General features: G+C 39.1%; 1 protein-coding gene across 2 annotated transcripts in view; it reads left to right on the top strand.

The window, feature by feature from the left end:
- The window catches only part of LOC108708211 (protein argonaute-3), a 50,607-nt gene continuing 25,456 nt past the window's right edge, over positions 1 to 25,151 (top strand). Inside the window, exons 1-5 of one of the 2 annotated variants that reach the window (XM_018246682.2) lie at positions 1 to 1,682; positions 17,607 to 17,778; positions 18,676 to 18,796; positions 19,534 to 19,742; positions 20,812 to 20,948. In XM_018246682.2, the coding sequence (XP_018102171.1) occupies positions 1,664 to 1,682; positions 17,607 to 17,778; positions 18,676 to 18,796; positions 19,534 to 19,742; positions 20,812 to 20,948 (658 nt within the window). In that variant the 5' untranslated portion in view covers positions 1 to 1,663. The remainder of the gene's footprint in view (positions 1,683 to 17,606; positions 17,779 to 18,675; positions 18,797 to 19,533; positions 19,743 to 20,811; positions 20,949 to 25,151) is intronic. The other variant, XM_018246683.2, reaches the window with a different exon arrangement.

Below are 25,151 nucleotides of genomic sequence, written 5' to 3'. Positions count from 1 at the left end.
GGTACCTAGTGGGGCGCTGCTGCCTGAGGTGACAGCCTTAACTTGCCTCATTGTCGAAGCACCCCTGACTGTTTTGGTGGCAGTGCTTCAACTTTGGCTCTTTTGGTGGCTTCGGGTCTTTTTGCGGCTTCAGGACTTCAACTTTGGGTCTTTTCACGGCTTCTGCAATTTGGGACTTCAGTGGTTCAGCGTGACTTTGGCGTCGTCAATGGGGGTCCAACTATTTCTAAAAGTGGAGCACAGCTGCCCCCCTCCTCTAGTCCCGGTAAACAATACCCCCTGTGTCCCCCTGGATGGCAGTCGTGGTTTCAAAAACCTCAAAAATGGAACCTTTAATAAATAGGCCTTTATATGATTGTATGCAAAGAGTTACAGAAACAAAAGCACACAACAGCTATTGTTATGGAACTGGAGAAGGTACAGTGAAGTATAACATGAAGCACCACTGCTGTTATGGACGTAATGATATGCAGAGACACGTCATGCTTGGATGCAGGGAGTTACAGAAAAAACAACAGTGCAACAAACACCCCAAAAGAGCTCTCAGCAACTTTTATACAGCCTTCAACAAGCCCCCCTAAGCAACAGTCAGCAAGCCCGATGCAACTCTCAGCAGTTAACGCGGACATGACAGCACACAACAAACTGCCCCACCACCCCAAAAAACTAACACCAGCGAATCAAACCAACACACACTACGATTCAGAACCGCAAACCCTCCTCCTTTAAACCGAGCAACGATGACGTCGTGCACCACGTACGAGAAGTCACACGTGTGCTTAACATCGCGAGAGGACGAATTGCCACTTGGAACTAACAGCAAATGAGGGTACAAGCTCAGAGTCTCACTCCTTCTCAGTAGCGGAGGACAAAGTCAGTGGCTGCTGCTGCTTCTACTCCATTAGCGGCAGATAACATAATTTGTTTTGGCTGACGTGGACAGAAAGCTTCACCAATAAACTCCTAGCTCTTGCCCTCTTCACAGGAGGACCCCCCCATACTCCTCGACAGCCAATAGCGACCAAGTATTCCTACTTCGCTGAGGTGTTGGAAGAAGTCAGCCAATCGCTTCTTAGCTTTCATTGGGAATCACACTCTGGCAAAAAGGTAGCCAATCAGGGATGGCACACGAGAAGACCTCACCCTGATCGCTGGAGTATGAGTCAGCCAACCAGCTTTTGCGGTTCCCCACTCAGGCCAGTGGGGTGGAAGTGAGCGATGAGGACTTGGAGGTGACTCTGCCAATCACCAAGGCAACCGCCATTGAGGTGCTATCCACTCTCCCCTCCCACTTGTTCATTCCAGCCAATTGCTGCTCAGCTGTCAAGCTCATATCACAAACTACTGTTGTCAAAGCAGGCAGCCGGGTGACTTATTCCCCCCCAGCTGTGAAGTTGTTTGGAGAGCCAGCAGGAGAAGAGAAGAGAGAGCCCCACTCTCTGAGTGACTACTGCACTTTGCACTGCCAACTAGCTTGCCTGTATCTCACTGCAAAAGCTCAGTGCCATTGCTTGTTGGTGGATCAAAAGGGTCTTGCCTTTGGGGGCAGTAGGCCCCAGGGCTTTGAGAACTGCAGGGGGCAAGTGGCACCCATTACCATCTCCCTTCAACACTCCCAAGTTGGGGGCTACAGATTCAGTGAAGCTTCCATCGACCTCCATGAATGGAAATCGGAACCGCAGGTGAGGAATAGTTTACTGTTCTACATTCTGCCATCGGCACTGTTGATTCTAGAATGTTGTCATCTCTGGAAATGATTTGACAATGTAATGTTTCAACTGTTGCTGAACAACTGTATTAAGATGATGTAGATTAAAGTAGTACTCCAACGACAGATTACTTTTTTTAGTGATTCTATTATACTTCAGTGCACAAGCCTGCACTGCAAACACATTTAAAGGGTGGTTCACCTTTATGTTAACTTTTAGTATGTTTTAGAATGGTCATTTCTAAGCAACTTTTTAATTTTCTTAAGAATTTTTAATTATTTGCCTTCTTCTCTTCACTTTCCAGCTTTCAAATGGGGGTCGCTGACCCCATCTAAAAAACAAATACTTTGTAAGGCTACAGATGTATTGTTATTGCTACCAGCTTACTATTCAGGCCTTCTTCTATTCACATTCCAGTCTCTTATTCAAATCAGAACATGGTTGCTAGGGTAATTTGGACCCTAGCAGCAAGATTGCTAAAATTGCAAATTGGAGAGCTGCTAAATGAAAAGCCGGATAACTAAATAAAATGAAAACCAATTGCAAATTGTCTCAGAATATTCCATTCTCTACATCACACTACAGATTAACTCAAAGGTGAACAACCCCTTTAACAGAGAGGCCTCAGTTGCTTTTAGTAGTTTGACTATAGACTGTTCAAACTGTAGAAAGATTACATGTATCTTCTTTAGAAAAACCTTTTTGTAAACATCAAAATAGAAAACAAGTTGGACATGGTGGTACATGTGTGATAACTAGCACAAATAAGTATTTCGTTTCCTTGTCAGTAATTGTCAGTAGGGATGCACAGAATCCAGGATTTGGTTCGGGATTCGGCCGAATCCTTCTGCCCAGGCCTAACCGAATCCGAATCCTAATTTGCATATGCAAACGAGTGACAGGGAAGGAAATTGCGTGACTTTTTGTCACAAAACAAGGAACTAAAAAATGTTTTCCACTTCCCACCCCTAATTTGCATATGCAAATTAGGATTTGGTCCGGTATTCAGCCAGATCTTTCGCAAAGGATTCAGGGGTTCGGTTGAATCTAAAATAGTGGATCCAGTGTATCTCTAATTGTCAGCAGTCCAATAATAGTCAGCCTGTAACAGTTTAGCGCCTCCCATAATAGTAATTGTTTAGTGACTGGAATTGTCTTGGATACCAGCTGATTGCCAAAGATACACCATAGTTGCTCTAGTCACCTGCATCCAATTTCCTTCACATTCATGCTGCTGAGAGAAAATTGTTTGCAGTTGACTTTGGAAACAGAGTCTGGCTGTATGCTCTGCACTATCGGTTTTGACGCCTAAAACAATGTAGCAGAAGATGGTTGATTAATAGACAGGGAGGAGAATTGACCCATGCTACATTTTTTTTAAAGTTGCTTCAATATAGAAATGACATTCTCAAAAAAAATAGCCTTACAACATTGGAAATATTTCATATTTAAAGTTGCTGTATTTATTAAACATGAACTCCAATCTATTTTTTATTAAAGTATTCATAGCTGTTGTAAGCTCATTTAAAAATCTCAGCTGTCAATCAAATATTGCCTGCCCCTCCTCTATGCCTAAAAATGAAGATATTAGAAGTCCGCTCCATGACCTGTATCAAAGCACTTCGCCTTCAGACTTTTATCTCTATATGGTCATGAAACTCTTTAAAGATGTATAATATCCTGATATTTTACAATAAGGGGGATCATTATTAGTATATTATATTATTTATACAGCCCAGAGACGCAGCGCTTTACAGAGATTATTCATCAATCACATTAGTCCCTATTCACATTCACATTCACACACAATATGGTCAATTTTATCAGGAGTCCCTGTAGTTATTGAAGTGTGGGAGGAAACTGAAGTACAGTAAGGTGTCTATTACATAGTATTTTATTTCAGATGGTGCCTAAGATTCATAACAAAAAATTCATTTCATACTTACCGTAATTTTTGTTTCCTGGTTACTATGGGCAGCACTCACACTTTTGGGTATTCCCCGCCCCCGCTTTCAATAGGACAGAACTATCAATTAACTAATTAATTAACCATGCTTATATATACCCCTCCTTACCCTCAGACTGGTGTCTTTTAAGTCCGAGCTTTAGGAATTTCTTTGGGAGGGTTCAGCATGAGTGCTGCCCATAGTAACCAGGAAACAAAAATTACGGTAAGTATGAAATGAATTTTTTGTTTTCCCTGGTTACTATGGCAGCACTCACACTTTTGGGTCAGTACCTTAGCAGTCAGACAGGGTGGGAAATTACATGATACCAACAGTCAAGGCAGAGTATCGGTTTTTATTTTGCAGTTTTTACTGCTTCCAATACTTTTTTACCAAATAAAGAATCATTTGGAGAAAATAAATCAACATGATAATGCTTCAAAAACGTATTAGCTGAAGACCATGATGCAGACTTGCATATTTGCTCCAAAGTGATTTCTGCCTGAAAGGCCCAAGAAGAACTCAGTGCCTTCACCCCTTTTGGAGCTTTATGACCTACTGCCTCGTAGGCCATGTGAATACATTTAACTATCCATCTACTTAACGTAGACACGGAAGCTGCTTGTCCTCTTCTGTTCCCTTCTGGGACTACAAATAATTTGTTAGATTTTCTCCATTCCTTCGATCTCTTCAAATAAGTCGAAATACATCTGACTAAATCTAGAGTACTCCATATTTCCTCTTGACTTGAAGTAGGCTGCGAAAAGAAGCTTGGTAAAATTGACTCATGATTCAAATGAAAAGTCGAAACCACTTTGGGAAGATATTCTGGAACCGGCCTTAAAACCACTTGATGTGGTTGAATGAGTGTGAAGGGCGGTTCTGCTGATAGTGCTTGTAAATCACTCACCCTCCTTGAAGAGGTTATCGCCGTAAGAAAAAGAGTTTTCAATGTAAGATTTACTTCTGAAATCTCTTCTATTGGTTCAAACGGTTTCGTTGTAAGAGCCTGTAAAACTAAAGGCAAATCCCATGTGGCCGACAATACTCTTACTGGAGGTCTTAAATGCATTACTCCTGCCATAAATTTCGTTATACTATCTTCCTTGGACCATTGCACTCCAGTTAAGGCTGAGATTGCTGACACCTGTAGTTTTAGTGTCCTTAAACCGAGTCCCTTATCGAAACCTGCTTGTAAGAAATCCAGGATTTGGGCCGTCGTCAACTGTTCGGCATCATAACCCTTTGATAATAGCCATTGTGAGAATACTTGCCAGACTCTATCGTAAGTTCTATTTGTTGAGAATTTTCTAGCTGACATCATGGTACTTATCACCAAATCTGAAAATCCTTCTTTACTCAACCTCTTCCTTTCAACCTCCAAGCTTTGAGGCACAATTTTCTTGGGCAAGGATGCCTCAATGGCCCCTGCATCAACAGATCTGCTCTCTGCTGCAGTTGAAAAGGTTTCTCTACTGACATCGACTTCAGTAACGGGTACCAAAATCTCCTTGGCCAGTCTGGGATGATGGCTATAACATTTGCCCTGTCCGCCCTGATTTTCCTCAATACTTGAGGAATTAACGGTATGGGAGGAAATATGTAAAGAAGATCCTTGCTCCATGATTGTTGGAAAGCATCTGTTGCTACTGCCTGGGGACATTGATACCTGGAAAAGAATTTCTCGACTTTCCGATTGATTGGACTTGCCATTAAATCTACCATCGGTTTGCCCCATCTCTTCACAATTTGAGAGAAAACTTGTTGGTGTAGTTCCCACTCGTGTCTGTCTATCCTCGAGCGGCTGAGGAAGTCCGCAATCACATTCTCCTTCCCCGGGAGATATAGAGCTGTTATATCTTGCAAATTCTCCTCTGCCCAACACATTATGGGATGCAGCTCTGCCATGAGACTCTTGCTGTGTGTTCTTCCTTGTCTCTTTATATAAGCAACAGCTGCCCTGTTGTCTATTTTCACTAACAGCGATGTTCCTCTCAATAGGTGTTTGCACCTCCGAATCGCTCTCCACACTGCTCTCAATTCTAACACATTGGCAGGCAGTGTCTTCTCTCTGTTCGACCATCGATCTTGCAGATATGTATCCTCTATATGCGCCCCCCAGCCCCAAGGGCTGGAATCTGTAGTTAGAATTTTCCATTTGATTTCTTTTAGCACTTGACCTTGTGCTAACTTCTTTTCGCTTAACCACCACTTCATTTCTTCTTTTACTTGAGTCTGAACCAGTATCTTCTGATTCCAATCCTGTAATCTTGTATTCCACTGGTTCAAAAACATTTTCTGTAGGGGTCTGACATGCCATCTCGCCCATTTCAACATTGGAAAAGTTGAGGTCAGAAGACCCAAAACGCTTGTTATCTCTCTGGCTGAACAGGATGATTTTCTTATTAGATTCCAAATAGCTAACTTGATCTTCTCTTTCTTTTCCTCTGGAAGAACTACTAATGCTTGGTTTGTCAGAAACCTGGCTCCCAGATATACCAAATCCTGAGTAGGTGTCAACTGGCTTTTTTCTAGATTGAGAATCCAGCCATGTGTCTGTAAAAATTGTATGACATAATCCCTCTGCAGAAGTAACATTTCGGGATCTCGAGACTTCATTAGGATATCGTCTAAATAATGGAATATTTGTATTCCCAGTTTTCTGATTTCTGCAATGAGGGACTGAAGAATCTTTGAAAAAACTCGAGGTGAAGTCGCTAATCCAAACGGGAGGCATGTGAATTGATAATGATTTTCTTGGTGTATCGCAAACCTCAGAAATTTCTGATGTGAAGTTACTATGGGGACATGGAAATACGCATCCTTTAAGTCTAAGGATAGTAGCCAATCTCCGACTTGAATTTCCTTCACAATTGAAAAAATTGATTCCATTCTGAATCTTCTTATTCTCAAAAATACATTTACCGGCCTTAGGTCCAGTACTGGTCGGAAATCCCCCGTCTTTTTGCGTAGCATAAATAGAGTTGAATAAATTCCTTCTCCCTGAAATTGTTGTGGGACTGGTCGAATAGCTCCGTCCTGTAATAGCTGGAGTATATAATTGTTCATCATCTCCCTTTGTTCCCTGTGCCTGGGAATCCTTGACATTACAAAATGATTGTGAATTGGAGTCTTTTCGAATTCTAGATAATATCCTTGACTTATGACCTGCAACACCCACTGATCTTTTATCGACTTCGCCCAAACTTCTGCAAATTGATTTAATCTTCTGGGTATTTTTGAGTTTTGGGCTGTCAAACCTTCAAAATTTCCTAGCTGGTTTGGAAACGACTCCTCTACCTCTCTGCGCCTTAAATAGAGAGTATTGCCCTCCTCTCCAATGGCTACTTTGTTCATTTCCTCTTGTCGATCTTGATTGAATGTGTTCTCTACTGGAAGCTTTATCTCGAAAGGAAGATCTACTTGATCTAAAATCTGAATGTCGAAAAGATCTATTTTCCTGTGGCAAGAACACACTCTTTCCCCCTGTTACAGACTTTATAATTTCATCCAGCTTTGACCCAAAAAGCATCTGCCCTTCAAAAGGCAAATTACACAAATTCACCTTTGACGCTTTGTCTGCATTCCAGGATCTCAGCCATAAAGCCCTTCTTGCGGCCACTGATAAAGCCATAGCTCTAGAAGAGGATCTAACTAGATCCACCGAAGCCTCCGTGACAAAATCTGTAGATAGCTTCAATTCATCTAGTGCATCAATAATACTTCTTCTATCAACACCTTCCTTTAAAGCCGTCTCGATATTATGTAACCATAATTTCATAGCTCTTGACACCGAAGTCAAAGCAAGAGCTGGTCTACAAGTAGCTCCCAAGGCCAAATGAGTCTTCTTTAATGAGGCTTCCATCTTTTTATCCATGGGATTCATAAATGAAACTACGTCTTCTACAGGTAATAAAGTCTTTCTCGATAGTCGCGACACAGCTGCATCAACCTTAGGTGGCTTGTTCCAAATTAGTTCTTCTTCTGCTGCAAAAGGATATAATTTCTGTACTTTTTGTGGAATCGGAATTCTTGCATCTGTCTTACTCCATTCTTTCACTATAACTTCCTTAATTACTTCATGAAGAGGAAAAGTTGCTTTGTCTTTCTTCAAAAATTTAAAGGGATTTGAAGAAACTGGCTGTTTTTCTGTCGTTTCGGGAAGTTCCAATTGTTCCCTCACTGCTCTTATTAAAGGTTCTACCAGCGTAAACTCAAAAGCTGAACTACTCCCACCTTCCATAAGCTCTTCATCATCTGAATCTATTGGTGATTGGAAGCCTGAAGAAAAGCTTGTAGTTGGCAACTGTGAAGAATGCCCAAAAGTATCTTCTTCTCTGACTCTTCTAGTGGCCAGTTTGACTCCCTCTGTCACAGCCTCTCTAATCCATTTCATCACATCTGCCGTATCCGCCGCAGCGTCTCCTGCCAATCTTCTGGTACAGCGATCACACAATTTTGAGTGTTTAAGTGCTGGATTGTTGCAAGCCACACAGACTCTATGCTTCTCTTTAGAGATCGCTTTTCTGGGGATAGGCACACTGAAAAATAACATAATAATTATGTTAATAACCCATAAGCACTCTTTTACCCAAACACTTACCAAATAGTGGCTCACCTCCTAATATCACTGGCAGCATTTTCTGGGCTACTAGGCACTTGCGGTAAAGAAGTCATTTCTAAAACAAAAATCTAGATTAACTAAGCATAGAAAAAAAAAAAAGAAAAAAAAAAAACAATTCTCATGCACAATAAACTCCTTTTAAACTACCTGAATAGAAGAAACAATACGATTATTCTTTATCCACTTTCAAAGAAAACGATCTGATTCAAAGAAACGAATTTTCTGCGCCAAACCAGCGCCAACCGCATCCGCGTCGCAACACAATGACGTCACATGCGGAAGTGCGCCTTCGCAACTGTGCGCACCTAGTTCCCTTCTGAAACGTCACTTCCGTCTTTTGGAACGCAAGCCGCAACTTACGCTCACAGAAAGGAATCCTAATAGTGCCGCCCATAACCTGGTCTGGGACACAGGCAATAATACACCCTAAATCCCCGGGCTGCCTAATAACGGGGATTTGGCTGGCTGATCTCCTCTGGGAGGAAACACTCTGCACAGCCCAACCAGGAAGAGAGGCAAAACTTCCAAGGTAAAGGTCCCAAAACTGGGTCCACGTGAGCCACAAAAGAAAAATCCTTATCCCTAAAAAGGGCTCCAAGAAAGCGAGGACAGAAAAAAGACACCAGTCTGAGGGTAAGGAGGGGTATATATAAGCATGGTTAATTAATTAGTTAATTGATAGTTCTGTCCTATTGAAAGCGGGGGCGGGGAATACCCAAAAGTGTGAGTGCTGCCATAGTAACCAGGGAAATATGTTTTAATATGTAGCTTTAATTTCTTAAATGCCAAACTCTGCGAATCCATCTTTTGTACGTGAAATATCCTAGCGTACAGGGGAAGACAGCACAGCGATACAAAAATAATGACTAAAGCCTCTGATCATCAAGCAAAGAAGCCTGTAGCTTTCCTTAGCTGTTGGTTAAATACAACGTCCAGCATCCTAAGGTCAGCCATTGCTGGGGAACCACATGATGAAGACGAGATAACTTATTTATAGTATTGCTTAGAGTTCCCACGATGTTACACAACTAATTTCCCTCTTATGTCTGAAACTTTCTTCTTGCTTTTGGGCAATGTCTTCACTGGTTTATCATGGTAACTGATGTAAAGTACAGGTATGGAATCTATTTTTCAGAAAGCAAAACAGTATCTGTAATGTAATTAAACTGCACACATTCATATTGGTGGCAAATAAGGTTTTTATAGTCTATGTTGCAGAAAGACCTCTTATCTGGGAAAACCCAAATGCCAAAGTTTTTAGATAATATAGTAAATAAAGTACCCCCTCTTGTAAAATACAAGGATGTTACAAGTTACCAAGAAGTTCCATGACCATATAAAAACACGAGGCTGTGGGCTGAACAGGTCATAGAACTCATAGGTGACTTATAGACACATGACACATAGGTGATACCCTCATATTTTGCATTAGGGAGTACTTTATTTATTATAATACACAAGTTTCAGTGAGTCATGTGACAGAATTGACATCACTAAACTCAGATTATATTTTCTAAAAAGCTCAGATTATAATTTATGACATCACTAAGCACCGTTTATAAGGATATAATTTACAGGATATTCATGGCTCTTGTTTATTATAGATACTTACACTTGTCCTCCTTTTCTCTCCTGTTGCTACAGTCACATTTTTGTATAATCACAAATGTCTGACTATATATAGTCTGGGCAGGTATTACTTTTCAATATGTGTCTTTGTCCTTGAAACAGAAAACATATAATTTTTAAGGGAATTATGGACTGTTACTATATAAGACAAAGTTGTGATTGCAGCATTGCTTATTCACGTTCAATAGAGGAGAGTTGCTTTTTTTTTTTTGTCCCCTTCCCTCAGAGGGATACATCTCTGGAAACCTCTGGATTATCCCTATTGTGATTGTATGAGTGGTTTCTTTGTGTACCCTGCCAATTGTGTGGTTACAGGGTATTTGTGCAACCCATATATAGGATGCATGTGTTTGCAGTAAGTATTTTTATGACCCATCTAGTGTAAAAAAAAAAAAGCCAGTACAGGTATTGGATTCTTTGTCCGGAAACTAGTTATCCAGAAAGACCATCTCCGAGGTTTTAAAGAGTTTGTTCAGCTTTAAATTAACTTTTGGTATGATGTAGAGAGTGATATTCTGAGACAATTTGCTATTGGTTTTCATTTTTTATTATACTTTTTATTCTGTATGTCTCCAGTTTGCAGTTTCTGGTTGCTACGCTCAAAATTTCCCAAGCAACCATGCATTAATTTGAATAAGTGTCTGGAATATGAAAAGGAGAGGCCCTGAATAGAAAGACAAGTAATAAAAGTGGCAATAACAATACATTTGTAGCCCTACAGAGAGCATTTGCTTTTTCCGCATCCCTCTTCTGTTCTCATCTGGAACCATTGTGTCAGCTCCGCATTTCTGCGCACATTTGGGCGAAGAAATGCGAGACTTTGCATTTCGAGTTGAAATCCCCCAGTGTGTGAGCCCCAGATCTGGCACAAGGGTTCCATGCAGGTCCAGACTGAGAATTAAAATAGGCCCTGGCATTTCAGGTACACAGAGGCCCAATCAGCCCACATACAGGCCCAAACAGCCCCACCAGCCCACTAAATACTGACTTTCTGTGGGACCTTATAGCAGCCCCTATGGCATTTGCCAGAACCCACAGATTGCCAGTCCGGGCCTGGTTCCAAGTGAAAGAGAAGGAGGATAGGGGGCTGAAATTGTCCTGTGAGTAGCCCTAGTCTAAAGCTGGCCATAGACGCAAAGATCTGATCTTATGAATCAATGTATGATCGGACTTTCCCATCTCCCGACCAGCCACTAACCATTCAGATCAAAGTCTTACCATTCAGATCAAATAAAATAGTTAAAGAACAGATCAGCCGATGTTCTGCCCCTGACAGCAATCGTACGATAGACAAAGCTAGTGACATTCTCCCACTGAAAATCATACGATCGGCAATACACGCGGAGATATTATGGGCAGCCGACAGAAATTTTCTAACCTGTCCGATCGACCAAACGACCGATCTCCGCTGGACTAAAAATATCGGGACTCTCCACACACGGTCCAAAAATCGTATGTCGGATTGTTGCGTCTATGGCCAGCTTAAAGGAGAGGACTAATGGCAGTAAAATAATCAGTTTTATTTATAAAGGTGTGTGTGTGTGTGTACATACATACTATAAATTAGGCAGTGAGAATAAATAAATAAGTGCTTTAAATAAGAGTTTAAAATTCTACCAGCTCAGGCTTGAACCCACAACCCTATACATACAGCTACAATGCTCTTGCCTGGTGAGTCAGAGATGTGTGTGTTTGTACAATTATAATGACCTGTTATGGATTTAAACAAAGCTTTTGTTGTTTTTGAGCATTTCCTACTGAATAAAACAAGGCTTCTCTCTGAGTCTGAATGGGCTTTGTTTTCTCTATTGGTTTGGTCCCTTGAGAGTTCTGTTTCATTCGAGGATTACAAGTCATATCGATATACATTAATATGCTGAGAAATAAGACTTTGAATGTAAACCTATCTGTAAATGAGGTGTATTATTCTGATATAGAGTGTTAAACCTGGGACAAATAAAATAGGATTTTTTAAAAAAAAATCTACTTGAGGTAGCTTAAATAGATTTAAGTGAGGCAACTTCGGGCGACTGTAGAAAACGCCTCGCCGCGTGTGCATTAGCGCAGGCGACTTTTCATTGTAGCCTATGGGGAAAAACGCTGAGGCAGTTCGGGGAGATAGTCACTCAAAAGATGAGGCACTTAGTCGCCAGGCGACAAAATCTCAAATCTCCTCGTGTGAACTAGCCCTAAGGGCTAGTCCACACGGGGAGATAGCGACGCGTTTGCGGTCGCGGCGACAAAGCGCCGCGACAGTCGCCGCGACAAAGCGCCGCGACAGTCGCCGCGACCGGCCTGGCGAGGCATTTTCAGGCGACTGTTGAAAAGCGCATCGCCTCGTGTGGTTAGCACAGGCGTTTTTACATAGGCGCCCATACAAAACTGTCGCCTGCGCCGGTCGCGGCGACTGTCGCGGCGCTTTGTCGCCGCGACCGCAAACGCGTCGCTATCTCCCCGTGTGGAATAGCCCTAAGTCTGCTAGAAAATCATGTAAACATTAACATAAACATTAGCTTTTGGTTCAACAGCTCTTTTGGTAAAAACAGTTTTATAATTTTGCTATTTGGTTGCTAGGGTCCAGTTTATCCTGTTAACCAGGCATTGGTTTAAATGAGAGCCTAGAAGATGAATAGGGGATGCCCGACATTGTAGTTTAATGACTTTCTTTTTTCCCAGCTATGGTGTTTTTTTTTTCTCTCTCCAGCTGTTCAGGGCTAAATTTCCTTGTATGCTACACCCTAAAGTAGATAGTTTCTCAGCTGCTGGTGTGTAGCCGCTTGCTTGTTCCTGCCTAAATTCTGTTTTACTCCTAGAGAGTAATATATGCAGGCAGGGTGCTCACAAAGCCCTCTGTGATTTTATCAATGACAAGAACATTCACTACCTGCTGTCCATCAGTGAGTGTGAGAAGCATATTCAGGGATAGAGGTTGCTCTTTCCTTCTCTCATTCCTAAACACCTGAAAAAGCTGATTGTGTGAATGCTTGCTTGTAAAAACAGGTGCATTTCTTCCAGACCATATTTACCAGCATGATTTACTTGGGAAGAACATGATTGACTAACAAATAGTTGAAAAATGAGTCAGATGTAGCCTTGTCGCAGTTATTTATCACTATTTAAGTCCACAGAGGTCTAAAAAGTGTCCGAGTGCAATACTTTTCTTTCTATAAGCAGCATTATGCCTTGTATTATATTATATTATGGTGAAAGGGATTCTTAGGAGAAGGAAAGCTACCGAAGCAGTTTATTGCTAATAGATTAGCCACAATAGTGCAAGCTATAACACTATATGTATCTGCAGAATGCTTTACCATACCTGAGTAAACAGCTCTAGAAGGATAATAGCTGCCATATTAGCTTGATGTGACGTCACTTCCGGACTGAGTCTCTCCCTGCTCACTCATAGCTCTAAGCTCATATTACAGCAGGCAGGAGGGAGGGGGGAAAAGGGAAGAGGAGAAGAGCAAACTGAGCTTGCTCTTTAAAAAAAACTTTGACTACATACTTCAGCAGTTTAAACCTACTGAGGTACGTTAGCCTATGGGGACCTTCCCCATCAGTTTTCTAAGCTTTTTTTGATCGAAGTAAAATCCTTCGATCGATCGATTAAAATCCTTCAATCGATTTGATTAAAATCGTTCGAATGGAAGGATTTTATCTTTCGATCGAACGGTTTTTACTTTGATCGTTCGATCATAGGATTTGCGCAAAAGGGTCGAATTAGAGGGTTTATTAACCCTCGATATTCGACCCTTAGTATATGTGCTCCTAAGTTTTCATTGGTTTGAAATGAAATTGTGAAGTCCACTGGGGCTTTGAATGATCCCTGTAAAGTGCTGAATATCCTACTTCTCTCATGCTTCCTTCTTGTTTAGATTAGGGTTCTTACGTCATATCTGTCAGATATGATTCCCATTTGCAATAGGAGGCATGTTGCCTGGTACAAAATAAAACAACGGTGATAAAATCAAGTTCTGATCTACAGACAGAGCATTTATATATATGAATTCTTATTTCTTTGACTTAAACTGCAAAGCAACAAGGTGCCACAAAGAAGTTTTATCTTTCAGTTACTGCTTGTCATTCACACTAGCGAGGAGAATGGTTGCAAGAAATTGTACTTCAGATGAATACACGAGCCGCATTTTTATGGCTGGATAAATGTTCCTTTCATTATGTGTATGTGTTCTACATTGTTGTAGTGATATATCTCCCACTTGTATTGATTTTGAAACATTTTCTTTTATATTAATTTTTTTAAAAAAACAAATCAATTACATGTAAAAACGTAAAACCTTGACTGGACCGAATGCAACTCCTCCTGAACGAGAGAGCCCCCAGTTCATCACCGTTGACCTTGCTGCCGGGCAGGTTTGAGGCTCTGATACAGTTGTATGTTAGCATGCTCTGGCAAAGCATGGGATCCAGCACACTTGCTTCAGTATGGTTCACCCATTCCCCTTTCTGAACAGAAGGCATTTGAGGCCAAGATCAGGGAAAGTTCATTTTGCTTATGAAAGGGAAGTGAACTATGTGTTTGTTTGTGTGTGGTAGGAGGGTAGGGGGGATGGGAGAAAGCAGGAGAACTTACTAGTACAGCCTTACCAGCAGCAACAAAGGGGTTATTTTCAGAGAAAAATATACAGTATACTGCCAATATAAACTGATTTTTTGTTTTACAGTAAATGTACAGGGATATTTGTAGACATGCTTTTTTTTGTGCATGTTTTATTTGTGTTTGTTTTATTGTTTACAAACTGTTTGGAGTTCTAGTCGCTAGGTCCCAGTTACAATAGCAACCAGGCAGTGGTTTGACCGAGTGACTGAATTAGGGCCTAAATAGTAAAGATAAGTAATAGAACATAAAAATGATCCTTTTAGACTCGCACAACAAAAGGTTTTTTCTTTTTTGGATGGGGTTGTCAGTGGACATTCTATTGACAGCTGGAAAGAGGCAACAAATAATTTAAACTATAATAAATCAAGACCAATTGACAAGTTTCTAAGAATAGGACATTCTGTAATATACAGAATAAATATTCTCTAGAAGGTGGTAGATGCTGTAAATACATTCGTTTATTACACAGTTGTGTGATTAAAGTACAGTTAGCTTATCATCTTTGCTGCTATGTGCTTTATGGTTAAGTGACAAATGTGTGTGTTTGTTTGAAAATTTTTTATTAAAAAAGCAGAAATAAGCATTTTTGTTACAAAAAAATAAATGCCTTATAGTGGTTTAATGGCTTGTAATGTGCTTGGCCTTTGTCATCACCACCTATACTTCACTTGCTATTTGTACCACAAAAGTATGTATTTCTTCCTGGTTTCATTTGTATTTGAAACCCACAAATTGATTCATGTGTGATTATATAGCATCAAAGGTACTAAGATGAAATTCGGTGTTATAGTAAATATCATATGTTTCTGAGGCAGTTACTGCAAGCTACATTGCTGTCTAGTTATATTAAAAGGTTATTTTACCAAAAGGCATTGCTGGGTAGGAAATACCTAGTGATATACAGATGTTTTAGAGCTCAGAAGTTTGTGTATTGTGATTTGTATGCAGTGGTTCCTCAAAGAAGTGGGTGGAAAAAAAACATTTTAGACGAGGAGTCTTGGTCTATTCAGAGGAAATTCCAGTCTGCCTTTAATGCATCAAGGCCCCCCCCCCCCCCTCATGAGCTTATTTTTCAATACCTATGCAGAAATGTGAGGCCTGCTTGGGGCAGGGGCAGTCCCAAATAACAAGAATACAATTAAAGCAAGATTTATGTAACTGCCTTTTTCTGTTTTACATCACATTTACAGGAAATCAAGTGAATTTGCATTTTATTTCTATGTAGATCACTTGCAGAATATGATTTTGATCATTTTGTGAGCTTACAGTGTTCCAAAATATGTTTTAAATGGAAATTAGTCATTTAAGAGATACTGTTGCGGGAAAACTGTTTTTTTTTTCTTCAAAAAGCATTACTTAATAGTGCTGCACCAGCAGAATTTTGCACTGAAATCTGTTTTTGAAATTTGGAATGGAGCTAGAGTCTGCCCCCAAACTGCGTCAGTCATGCTTTACTGCTATACTGCAAGTTGGAGTGTTATCACCCCCCCCTTCCCTCCCCAGCAGCCTATCAGCAGCCTATCAGCAGAACAATGGGCAGCTAACCAGATAGCAGCTACCTGACATATCTTCTGAAGGATTTGTTTGCATTGCTTTTTCCTGCTTGGGTGCTATTCTTATGTATATCACTAGGGTAAAGGGAGCACAACTTAGGTAGTGGTAAAATACAGTGAGAAGGAGAGAAACAATAGCTGTCTCAAAGCAGTTCCATTCTGAAGTGCTGGCTCCTTCTCAAAACTCTACAATACACTGCTGCCTTCACACCAATAGTACAGAAATATTTATGTTTGATGAATTATTTGCAATGTAAACAGCGTCATTTAGAAATAAAAACGAAACCATATAAATCATGACAGAATCCCTTTAAATGTTCAGTGGCTTTCATAATTGTCTGCTACAAATTCTTCACTATGAAATCCTGAGCAACCTTGCTTTGCCCCCCAAGTCTAAGCAGTTTATTTCTGTGCCATGGGTTGGCTTTTTCTTCCTTTGTTTGACTTTTTACAAATTCTTTCTATTTTCTTTGTTTGACCGGTTTTCTAACATTGAAGTGTAAGTCTAATTTTTCACCTTTCTAAAGCAGCTCTGGGAGGGGGGGTAGTAGACTCTCTAAATTGTTCTAAATTGATACATTTAGTTGATACATTTCTTATCTTTGTCCCTGCTGAGTTTCATTACAGGCAGCTGTTATAATTGATACAATAGTTGCTAATACTCCAGAGATGCTGCTCAGAAATGTATCAACTAATGTAGCAAATTGTAACAGTGCAGAATCTGCACCGGAAATACTGAGCTGCCAGACTGAAACACCAGACAGGAACCTTAAACTTTACATTTTGGAAAAAACATAAAAAATGGAAAGCGATTGAAAAAAGGCTTTATTTCTGGAGAACAATCTGAAAACAACTCAACCTCAAAAAGTGTTTGGAAGATGAGCAGCTCCTTTAACAAATGGCAAAACTGCTGAACAACTCCTTTTCCTCTCTTTAGCCATTTAGTGCTCACTTGCAGGTATATGGCATCCAGTTCTTAGATGTTGTTAATTGTAAATGTTTAGAGAACACCGAATTCTCTTATCCATATTAGTGTATTAAAGGATGATAGTATATCTTGTGTGAAAAGCAGTTAAAAAAAACCCTTTAAACAAAACAGATTGCCCATGTATTGCAATATATTTGAACTGTCCAACTGCCTTAAGGTCATTTATGATCTCGCCTGATTCATCTGATAGAACTCCAACATTGCAGTATGCATTTTTTTTATAGTGCAAGAGTTTTACCTGTAATGCAATTTTCAAAGGTTGAAATTGTTAAATGGTTGCCCTATTTATTAGACAGGAGCTACAAAAAGAAGCTAATTTACGGTCTGTACTCTGTATTAGTCTCTGTTGATACTCTAAGCTTTAATGACTAGAGTCTTCTCTCTCTCTGTGTTTGTTAACTGTATATGTTAATGTGTCTTGATTGCCCTTTTGAGATCCTAATAATGATTCCAATGCTTAATGAACATAAATTAAAAGGATTATCTTTCTAACAAAGGCAAACAAAATCTAAATTGGACATTTATTTAATCTCTTACAGGACCCGCGGGGGCTCAGTCCTTCTTCGTGGTGCCCAGACGGCCTGGATATGGCACCATGGGAAAACCCATCAAGCTGCTGGCCAACTGCTTCCAGGTGGAGATCCCAAAGATTGATGTCTACCTCTATGAGGTGGATATTAAGCCTGATAAATGCCCTCGCAGAGTCAACAGGTACAGCTGATGATATAAATAAACCTCCTCAGAGTATAGATTGTTTACCACACTGTTGGATGGGGAATATGATCCTGGATCCTATTTAATTGTTCAAATTGGAAAAATAAGTTCTAAGTCATTCTCTGACGTAATCTTAGAAAAATAAACCATTGTTATAAATGCGGTATATCTTCTATTATTTTCATGTGCACAGCATTTCATTTTCATAAATAAGTACATTTTCATAAATTTGAACACATGGTTCTGCTCTACTTGTTAAATATTGTGGCATACATGATTTGCAAGTGGTGTTTGAGGAAACACATACCATTTGATTTACAGCTTCTTGCAAACATGTTTTATTAGGTTGTAAGTTAAAAAATAAGTTTACTGTTAATCTTGCCAGTGTTTATCCTGGAGAGAAATATGAGTTACCAGAGGAGCTGCCCAATATAAGAGAATTTAATATGCTGTAAGCAGCATGAATTGCATAAATAGGGGGTGAAAGGCATTTCAAAGATTTGCTTAAGGGAGTGGATCACCTTAAAATTTAATTTTTTACTTTTCAGCTTTCAATTGGATAACCCCAATTAAAAAGCAAATGTAACGCTATAAATGTATTTTTATGTCTACTTTTTATTATTCATCTTTCTATTCAGGTTCTTTTCTATTCATATTCCTGTCTCTTATTCAATGCATGGTTGCTAGGGTAATTTTACCCAAGCAACCCGATTGTTCAAATTGCAAACTGGAGATCTGCTCAATAAAAAGCTAAATCTCACTAACCACAAATAATAAAAATGAAAACCAATAACAAATTGTCTTAGAAAGTAAATTAAACTGCATTTCAACAAGTCTCATGTTAATTCATTAATTTTAACTTTATTTTTATGCGTTTGTTTATTTTACCTCTAGGGAGGTTGTTGATTCCATGGTTCAGCATTTCAAAGTCACTATATTTGGGGACCGCAGACCTGTTTACGATGGGAAAAGAAGCCTTTATACTGCCAGTCCTCTGCCTGTAGCATCTACTGGGGTAAACAAAGTTGAAACAAATAGTCATTGATATAATGATATGGAAATGTTATTAGTTGTACTTTTCAAACATTACTCCTAAGTCAGAGAAAATGTAAATATTAATACATAATTCATTTGTGCATGCCTACATAGCCTAGACAAGGTCATAAAAGTCCTTCTTCTGTCTGTGGTGCAGAGGTGTACAAGGGCAGTTTGGAGTTGTTTGCTGCCTTCTTGACATTTGAAAATTCTAATCTAATTCGATTTGAGATTTCGGGTTGATCCTACTCACCCGAGTTTTGAAAATTAAATATTTTAAATACATTTCGAGTTCATGGGAGTTAATGGGTGTTTTAAAAAAACTCCCATGAATTCAAAATTCGACCCTTGATAAATCGGCCCCTAAGCGTCACAGGTTTGGAAAAAAAGAACAGATTTATTTTAGAACATCTGACTGTGTGCATAACTGCAGAATGACCTGGATATAATCCACAGCTAATCAAGCACATTTAGGTTCTAATAATTACCTAAGGCAATTTATATGTTGTATAAGATATAAATTTATAGTTAAAGTTAAAGGCTTATCTAATTTACCTTAGTCCTTTGCAACAAGTTAACAGTTGGCTTTAATTAGTTCTTATGCAGTAAGCAGTGGTGTAACTTGGTAGCGTGCCCCCCTCCACCAAAAAAACTTACTGAGGGGGGCGGCTGATGTCTGAAAACTAGCTTCAGTCTCATGGGTTTATTTGTTATCAGGTGGATTTGGATGTAACGTTACCCGGAGAGGGGGGGAAAGACCGTCCCTTCAAGGTTTCAATTAAGTTTGTCTCAAGGATAAGCTGGCATTTGCTGCATGAAGTTCTGACAGGTCGGACCCTTCCCGAACCTCTAGAACTGGACAAGCCAATAAGCACTAACCCGGTTCATGCGGTTGATGTGGTGCTACGACACCTTCCCTCCATGAAGTAAGTATTGCTTTGTATTTACTCATTGCACGGTTTGAAAAAAAAATATGTACAGGTCTTACTCCCTAGATGGTGCACTATAATTGCCTATACCAATGCTACCAATATTGCATTTATGCTTGGACTTGGAACATCAGACAGTAACAAGTATTAATTGATGCACTGTTATGTACGTGCATATAAGTGAGCAGAGACTCTATTATTTATCCACATTATCTTGCATTGTACTGTGAGAGCTAATAGTGGCAGTTGCTTTCATTAGAGGGATTTGGTACTTGCCTGATAAAATATTAGGGGACCAGGTTTTACTTAACATTAAAGTAATGGATTGTAGTGTGTTAGGGGCCCATTCACTAAGCTCGAGTGAAGGATTCGAATGAAAAATACTTCGAATTTCGAAGTATTTTTTGGGTACTTCGACCATCGAATGGGCTACTTCGACCTTCGACTACGACCTTCGACTTCGATTCGAACGTTTCGAACGAAAAATCGTTCGACTATTCGACCATTCGATAGTCGAAGTACTTTCCCTTTAAAAAAAACTTCGACCCCCTACTTCGGCAGATAAAACCTACCGAAGTCAATGTTAGCCTATGGGGAAGGTCCCCATAGGCTTGCTAAACTTTTTTTGATCGAAGGATTTTCCTTCGATCGTTGGATTAAAATCCTTCGAATCGTTCGATTCGAAGGATTTAATCGTTCGATCGAACGAAAAATCCTTTGATCGATCGAACGAACGTTTAGCGCTAAATCCTTCGACTTCGATATTCGAAGTCGAAGGATTTCAATTCGAGGGTCGAATTTCGAAGTATTTTTTACTTCGATATTCGACCCTTAGTGAATCTGCCCCTTAGTGTTTAAGAGGCCATATGGGGTTTGGAAAGATCTTTTGATCAATCTGAACATTCAATATATATTCGTATTTTGTAATATATTTTGTTCCCCTGTGCTTCTCTATTTAAGGAGAAAAATAAATGGAAGTTAAAGAATAATTCTGTTAAGGAAGTCTTTCTAAAGTTTCTCTATGGCTGTTATTTTATTTTTCTTACTCTCATTTGTGTTTTTGCAGGTACACCCCTGTAGGACGTTCCTTCTTTTCAGCTCCTGAGGGTTATGACCATCCTCTAGGAGGTGGAAGAGAAGTCTGGTTTGGATTTCATCAATCTGTACGGCCTGCCATGTGGAAAATGATGCTAAATATTGATGGTAAGTACACAGTTTAAACTATACAATTTACTTGTCATTTTGACAGAAATAAGTCTTGCATGGAGTGCTTTAGAACGATTTGCTCAACAGACCGAGAACATCACTACATACAGAGAGTGTGCCGATACCAGTAAGCACCTTCATATTTTTTTATCCTGATAATGAATCATTTTGGTCCCATACAAAGTCTTATGTTGTTATAGTTTGGCTGAAAAGCTGACAGTACTAACCACCTCCTCAGGAGGCGGTTAGTAATGTCAGCTTTTTATCTAAACTATAGATCATTATCTTCTCTATATGAGAAAAATAAAATGGCTTCTATTATATGAATGCTTGATTTCTCTGACATATATCTAAAATTTTGGAGGTGTAGTATTATAGCAGTTGTTTCATTCCATGCTAGCTGACTGCTCAAGCTTTTGACATAGACCTATTCAGCTAGTGCCTGTAATCTAGCATTTCGGCACATTCTAGTAAGGGAAGTGTATATGGAAGATATTTTGGCTTCTCTATCTGCTGAAACGGAATTTGCATAGTGTGTGAATATACCATGCCTTTCAATGTTCCTATTTTAGAAATTGGGACATTTAGAATTGCAATATTTTCGCCCATGCCTCTTAATACTTCATCCTCCCATCCTTGAACCTATCCATCTCATTTCCCAAAGTCAATATTCTTCCAGGATGCCACTTCTTATTTTGGTTGCAGGAAGTGGGACTGTCCAGCAAAACTGGAATGGGTGGGGTATGATACTAGGTTGCTTTGTTTATTGATACATAAATTCCACTGTGCTATTATATTACTCTTCCAATAACATAATCTGTAAATCAGCTATCGAACCAAGACACGCTAGAATGATCAACTGATTGTATTGGAGCAGACTCGATGAACAATCCTCCACATAGGTGTGTAAAAGCCACAGCTGTATTTATACAAACACAGGCAGCCTTACACGTTTAGTGTTGTATTAACACATAGTCTTCTTTACAACAGGGGTATATTATTTTTTATAATACACAGCTTCATAGAGTCAGGTGACAGAAAGGACATCACTAAGCACCTCCTGAATTTTGCCGAATCCCAAAGTAGTGGAATCCATGCATCCCTAGTTTATAATCTTATAATTCACAGCATAGTCATGGCTCTAGTGTCTTGTCTTGTATGTGAAGAGAAAGGCTTCTGGGAATATTTGCCTGAGAGCATTGTGCAGCCACTAACAAAGACCAATAGATAATATAGCTTATAGTATGTTTTGCTCCAGTGAAGATAGGACACAGTACAATACAATAAAGTTTAAAGGGCATGTAAAGGAAAAAAAATAAAATCCAATTTTTACTTTCTTTAATGAAAAAGAAACCTATCTCCAATATACTTTAATTAAAAAATGTGTATAGTTTTTATTATAAACCTGACTGTATGCAGTAAAATTCTCCCTTCATTAACTGCTGTGGATAGCAATTGTCAGATGGTCCCTAACTGCTCTGCAGGGAAACAATCATACTTATGAACAGCAGGAGGCGTCCCATCTTACTTCCCAGCCATGCAGAACTCAAGCAGATTTCTTTATTTCTCTGTAGAGCAGTCGGGGTCTGCAGTAGATGCAGGACACTTGCACCAAGCCTAGAGTAGAATTCTATCCTGCCTCCTTTCAGAATACAAATGGGGACTGTGACTCCTGGACTGTGTAGAGATTTGTTTTGGATTTTATTTTTGCCTTTGCATCCCCTTTACTGTTTCCAACTTCAGCTGCAGGAGCAAAGATCATGGAGACAGATTTTAACAGATAGCTTGGTATTCTGTTTGCAGGATTATTTTGTTGCAGCCACTGGTTCTGCAGATTTGGAGAAAGTTTGTATTAAACAATACAAAAACTATAAAATCCACATTAGATTACATGACAACACAGGACCCAGTGCAGTCTGCATATTCTGATTATTAATCAGTCTTGCTGTATTAGCTTCTGGCAGATATTATTTGACTTCTGCTGTTTTAATAATTTATGATGATCCCTAAGCAGCCTGGACCACACTGAGCATGTGGACAGTCTTGGTCTTGCAAAAATGTTTAACAAAGTTACAAGATGTTGAACCCCCTTTCCAACTTTGAAAGCAAAAAAATAATTTGTTTGATTAGGCTTGTGGTGCAGTAAATTTCGTATATACAAAATACAGCATATCAAGCCTTATTCTATTTTAGACTTTACTTTCCCTTTAAGCAAAGCATCCATGGGTCTTTTCTTTAGTCTACATGGGTGGAAATGAAATCATTTCCTGTGGTGACCAGTATGATCTACTTAAAGGGGGTGTTCACCTTCTAACCATTTTTTAATTCAGTTGTTTTCATGTTGTTCACCAGAAGTAAAGGCTTTTTTCAATTACTTCCATGTTTTATGAAATGTTGAATGTTCCTGTCTCTGGTGTTTGTCTGGTACCTCGGAAATCCAGGTTTAGAATTAGAACTTTTACAATTTGTTACATTTAGTTGAAACATTTTTCAGCAGTGTGTTTTGAATTTTAGCAGCTATTGTAACAATTCTAACAGTTGCCTTTTATGAAACTCAGGGATTCTGTTCAGAAGGCACAGATAAGCAATGTATTAACTACATTTATCAATTTATAACAGTTTGCAATAGAAAGTAACTGGAAAAATTCTTTATTTCTAGTGGACAATTTGAAAACAACTGAACTGAAAACAGTGCTGGAATGTGAACAACCCCTTTAAAACATTGTACAAAATGTATTGGCCTTAAACATGTATAAAAAAATGTACTGGCTAAGTTTTATTCACATTTAAACACACCAAACATCACTATTGGAACAAACATACTTGTTAAACAACAAGCTAAATAAGTACTTCCCTCCTTAAAGTCATTGGTGGGTAATAGGAGGGTCCGCTCCCATTCCAATTAAAGCATACAAAATCACATTCAATACATTTTACACAGCTCAGAAATATCAACTGTGGCTACAAAGCACTGCAGAACTTTTACAAACAACATATTGAGTCACATTTAAGATTTTGTAGCCACAGTTGATATTTCTGAGATGTGTAAAATGTATTGAATGTGATTTGGTATGCTTTGTGCAAATTGAAATTTGCACAAAGCACCCACCAGTGATTGTAATGTAGTAAGTACTTTTTTAGCCTGGTTTTCAATATTAAAACAAATATACAGTATTTATTAAAGTTAAATGTTAATATTACATGGGTTTGAGGCAAATGGGACTGACAGTTGCAATTAATTTCAGTAATTAATAAATGTTCACAATAGGTTCAGACCTGTGAAAATTAATTGGCCCTCCCTAAAATGTGTGGCATGACAAGCAACTGTAAATACAGAAAGCAGGATTTAGTGACATTAAAATCAAGGAATCTTTAACTTAAAACTTCAGCAAACGAAAATTAAGTATCTTTCAGTGCTGCTAGATCTCTATTTGCTACAAAATGCTTCAATGGTTCCAGTCACCCCTAAATAATGAAGGGTGCTGCATTATGTTGGTGTGCATTGATAGGTGGCAAATAGTAGAAGTGGCCCGGGTATGAAAGGGTCAAGGAGTGATTGGATTAACTGCATATTACATTGTAAAACATTACGTCTAGTAACCTATAGGTAAGTATAACATTTATGATTCAAGAATTTATAGAAAATAAACCGTTTCTCATTTATTGAAGGGTTACCATTGCTTTTTTTTTTTTTTACTGAGCTTTTTATTAAGTTTTTAATGATTGTATAACTGCTTTATCTGTTGTCACACCATATTGCATAGGGTACAACAAGGAAGAAAAAAAAGAGAAAGAGGAAAGAAAAGGAAAAAAAGGGGGAGGTACAAAGGGGAAGAAAGAACAACCAAGAAACATAGGCATTTGAACTAAAAGTCAAATATTCTGTTTCCAAAGTATCTAATAAAAGGTGACTGGGATGTTTCGCTTACTTATTAATATAAAAGACCATCTTGGGTATATACCGATACACTGCATGGAGAGTTTTAAGAAAAGATGGGGATCACCCCTCTGCATAGGCTCTTTTTATGCATGACCATTGTTTATTTTTAATTAAAATGCAAGATGTCTTGCTTGTCTTAAGTGTTGCTTAGCAGAATTTTAGTGCTGTGATATGGGATAATTTCTGCTTGGGTCCAGGGGATTTCCAGATAAAGCATTTTCCCTTAATTTTGTTCAACATACTATAAGTCTACAAAATTG

Source organism: Xenopus laevis, chromosome 2L (genome assembly GCF_017654675.1).
Source record: "Xenopus laevis strain J_2021 chromosome 2L, Xenopus_laevis_v10.1, whole genome shotgun sequence".
NCBI classification, from domain to species: domain Eukaryota; kingdom Metazoa; phylum Chordata; class Amphibia; order Anura; family Pipidae; genus Xenopus; species Xenopus laevis.
Note: the sequence above shows the minus strand (reverse complement) of the source record. Positions and strands in the feature narration are given on the sequence as shown.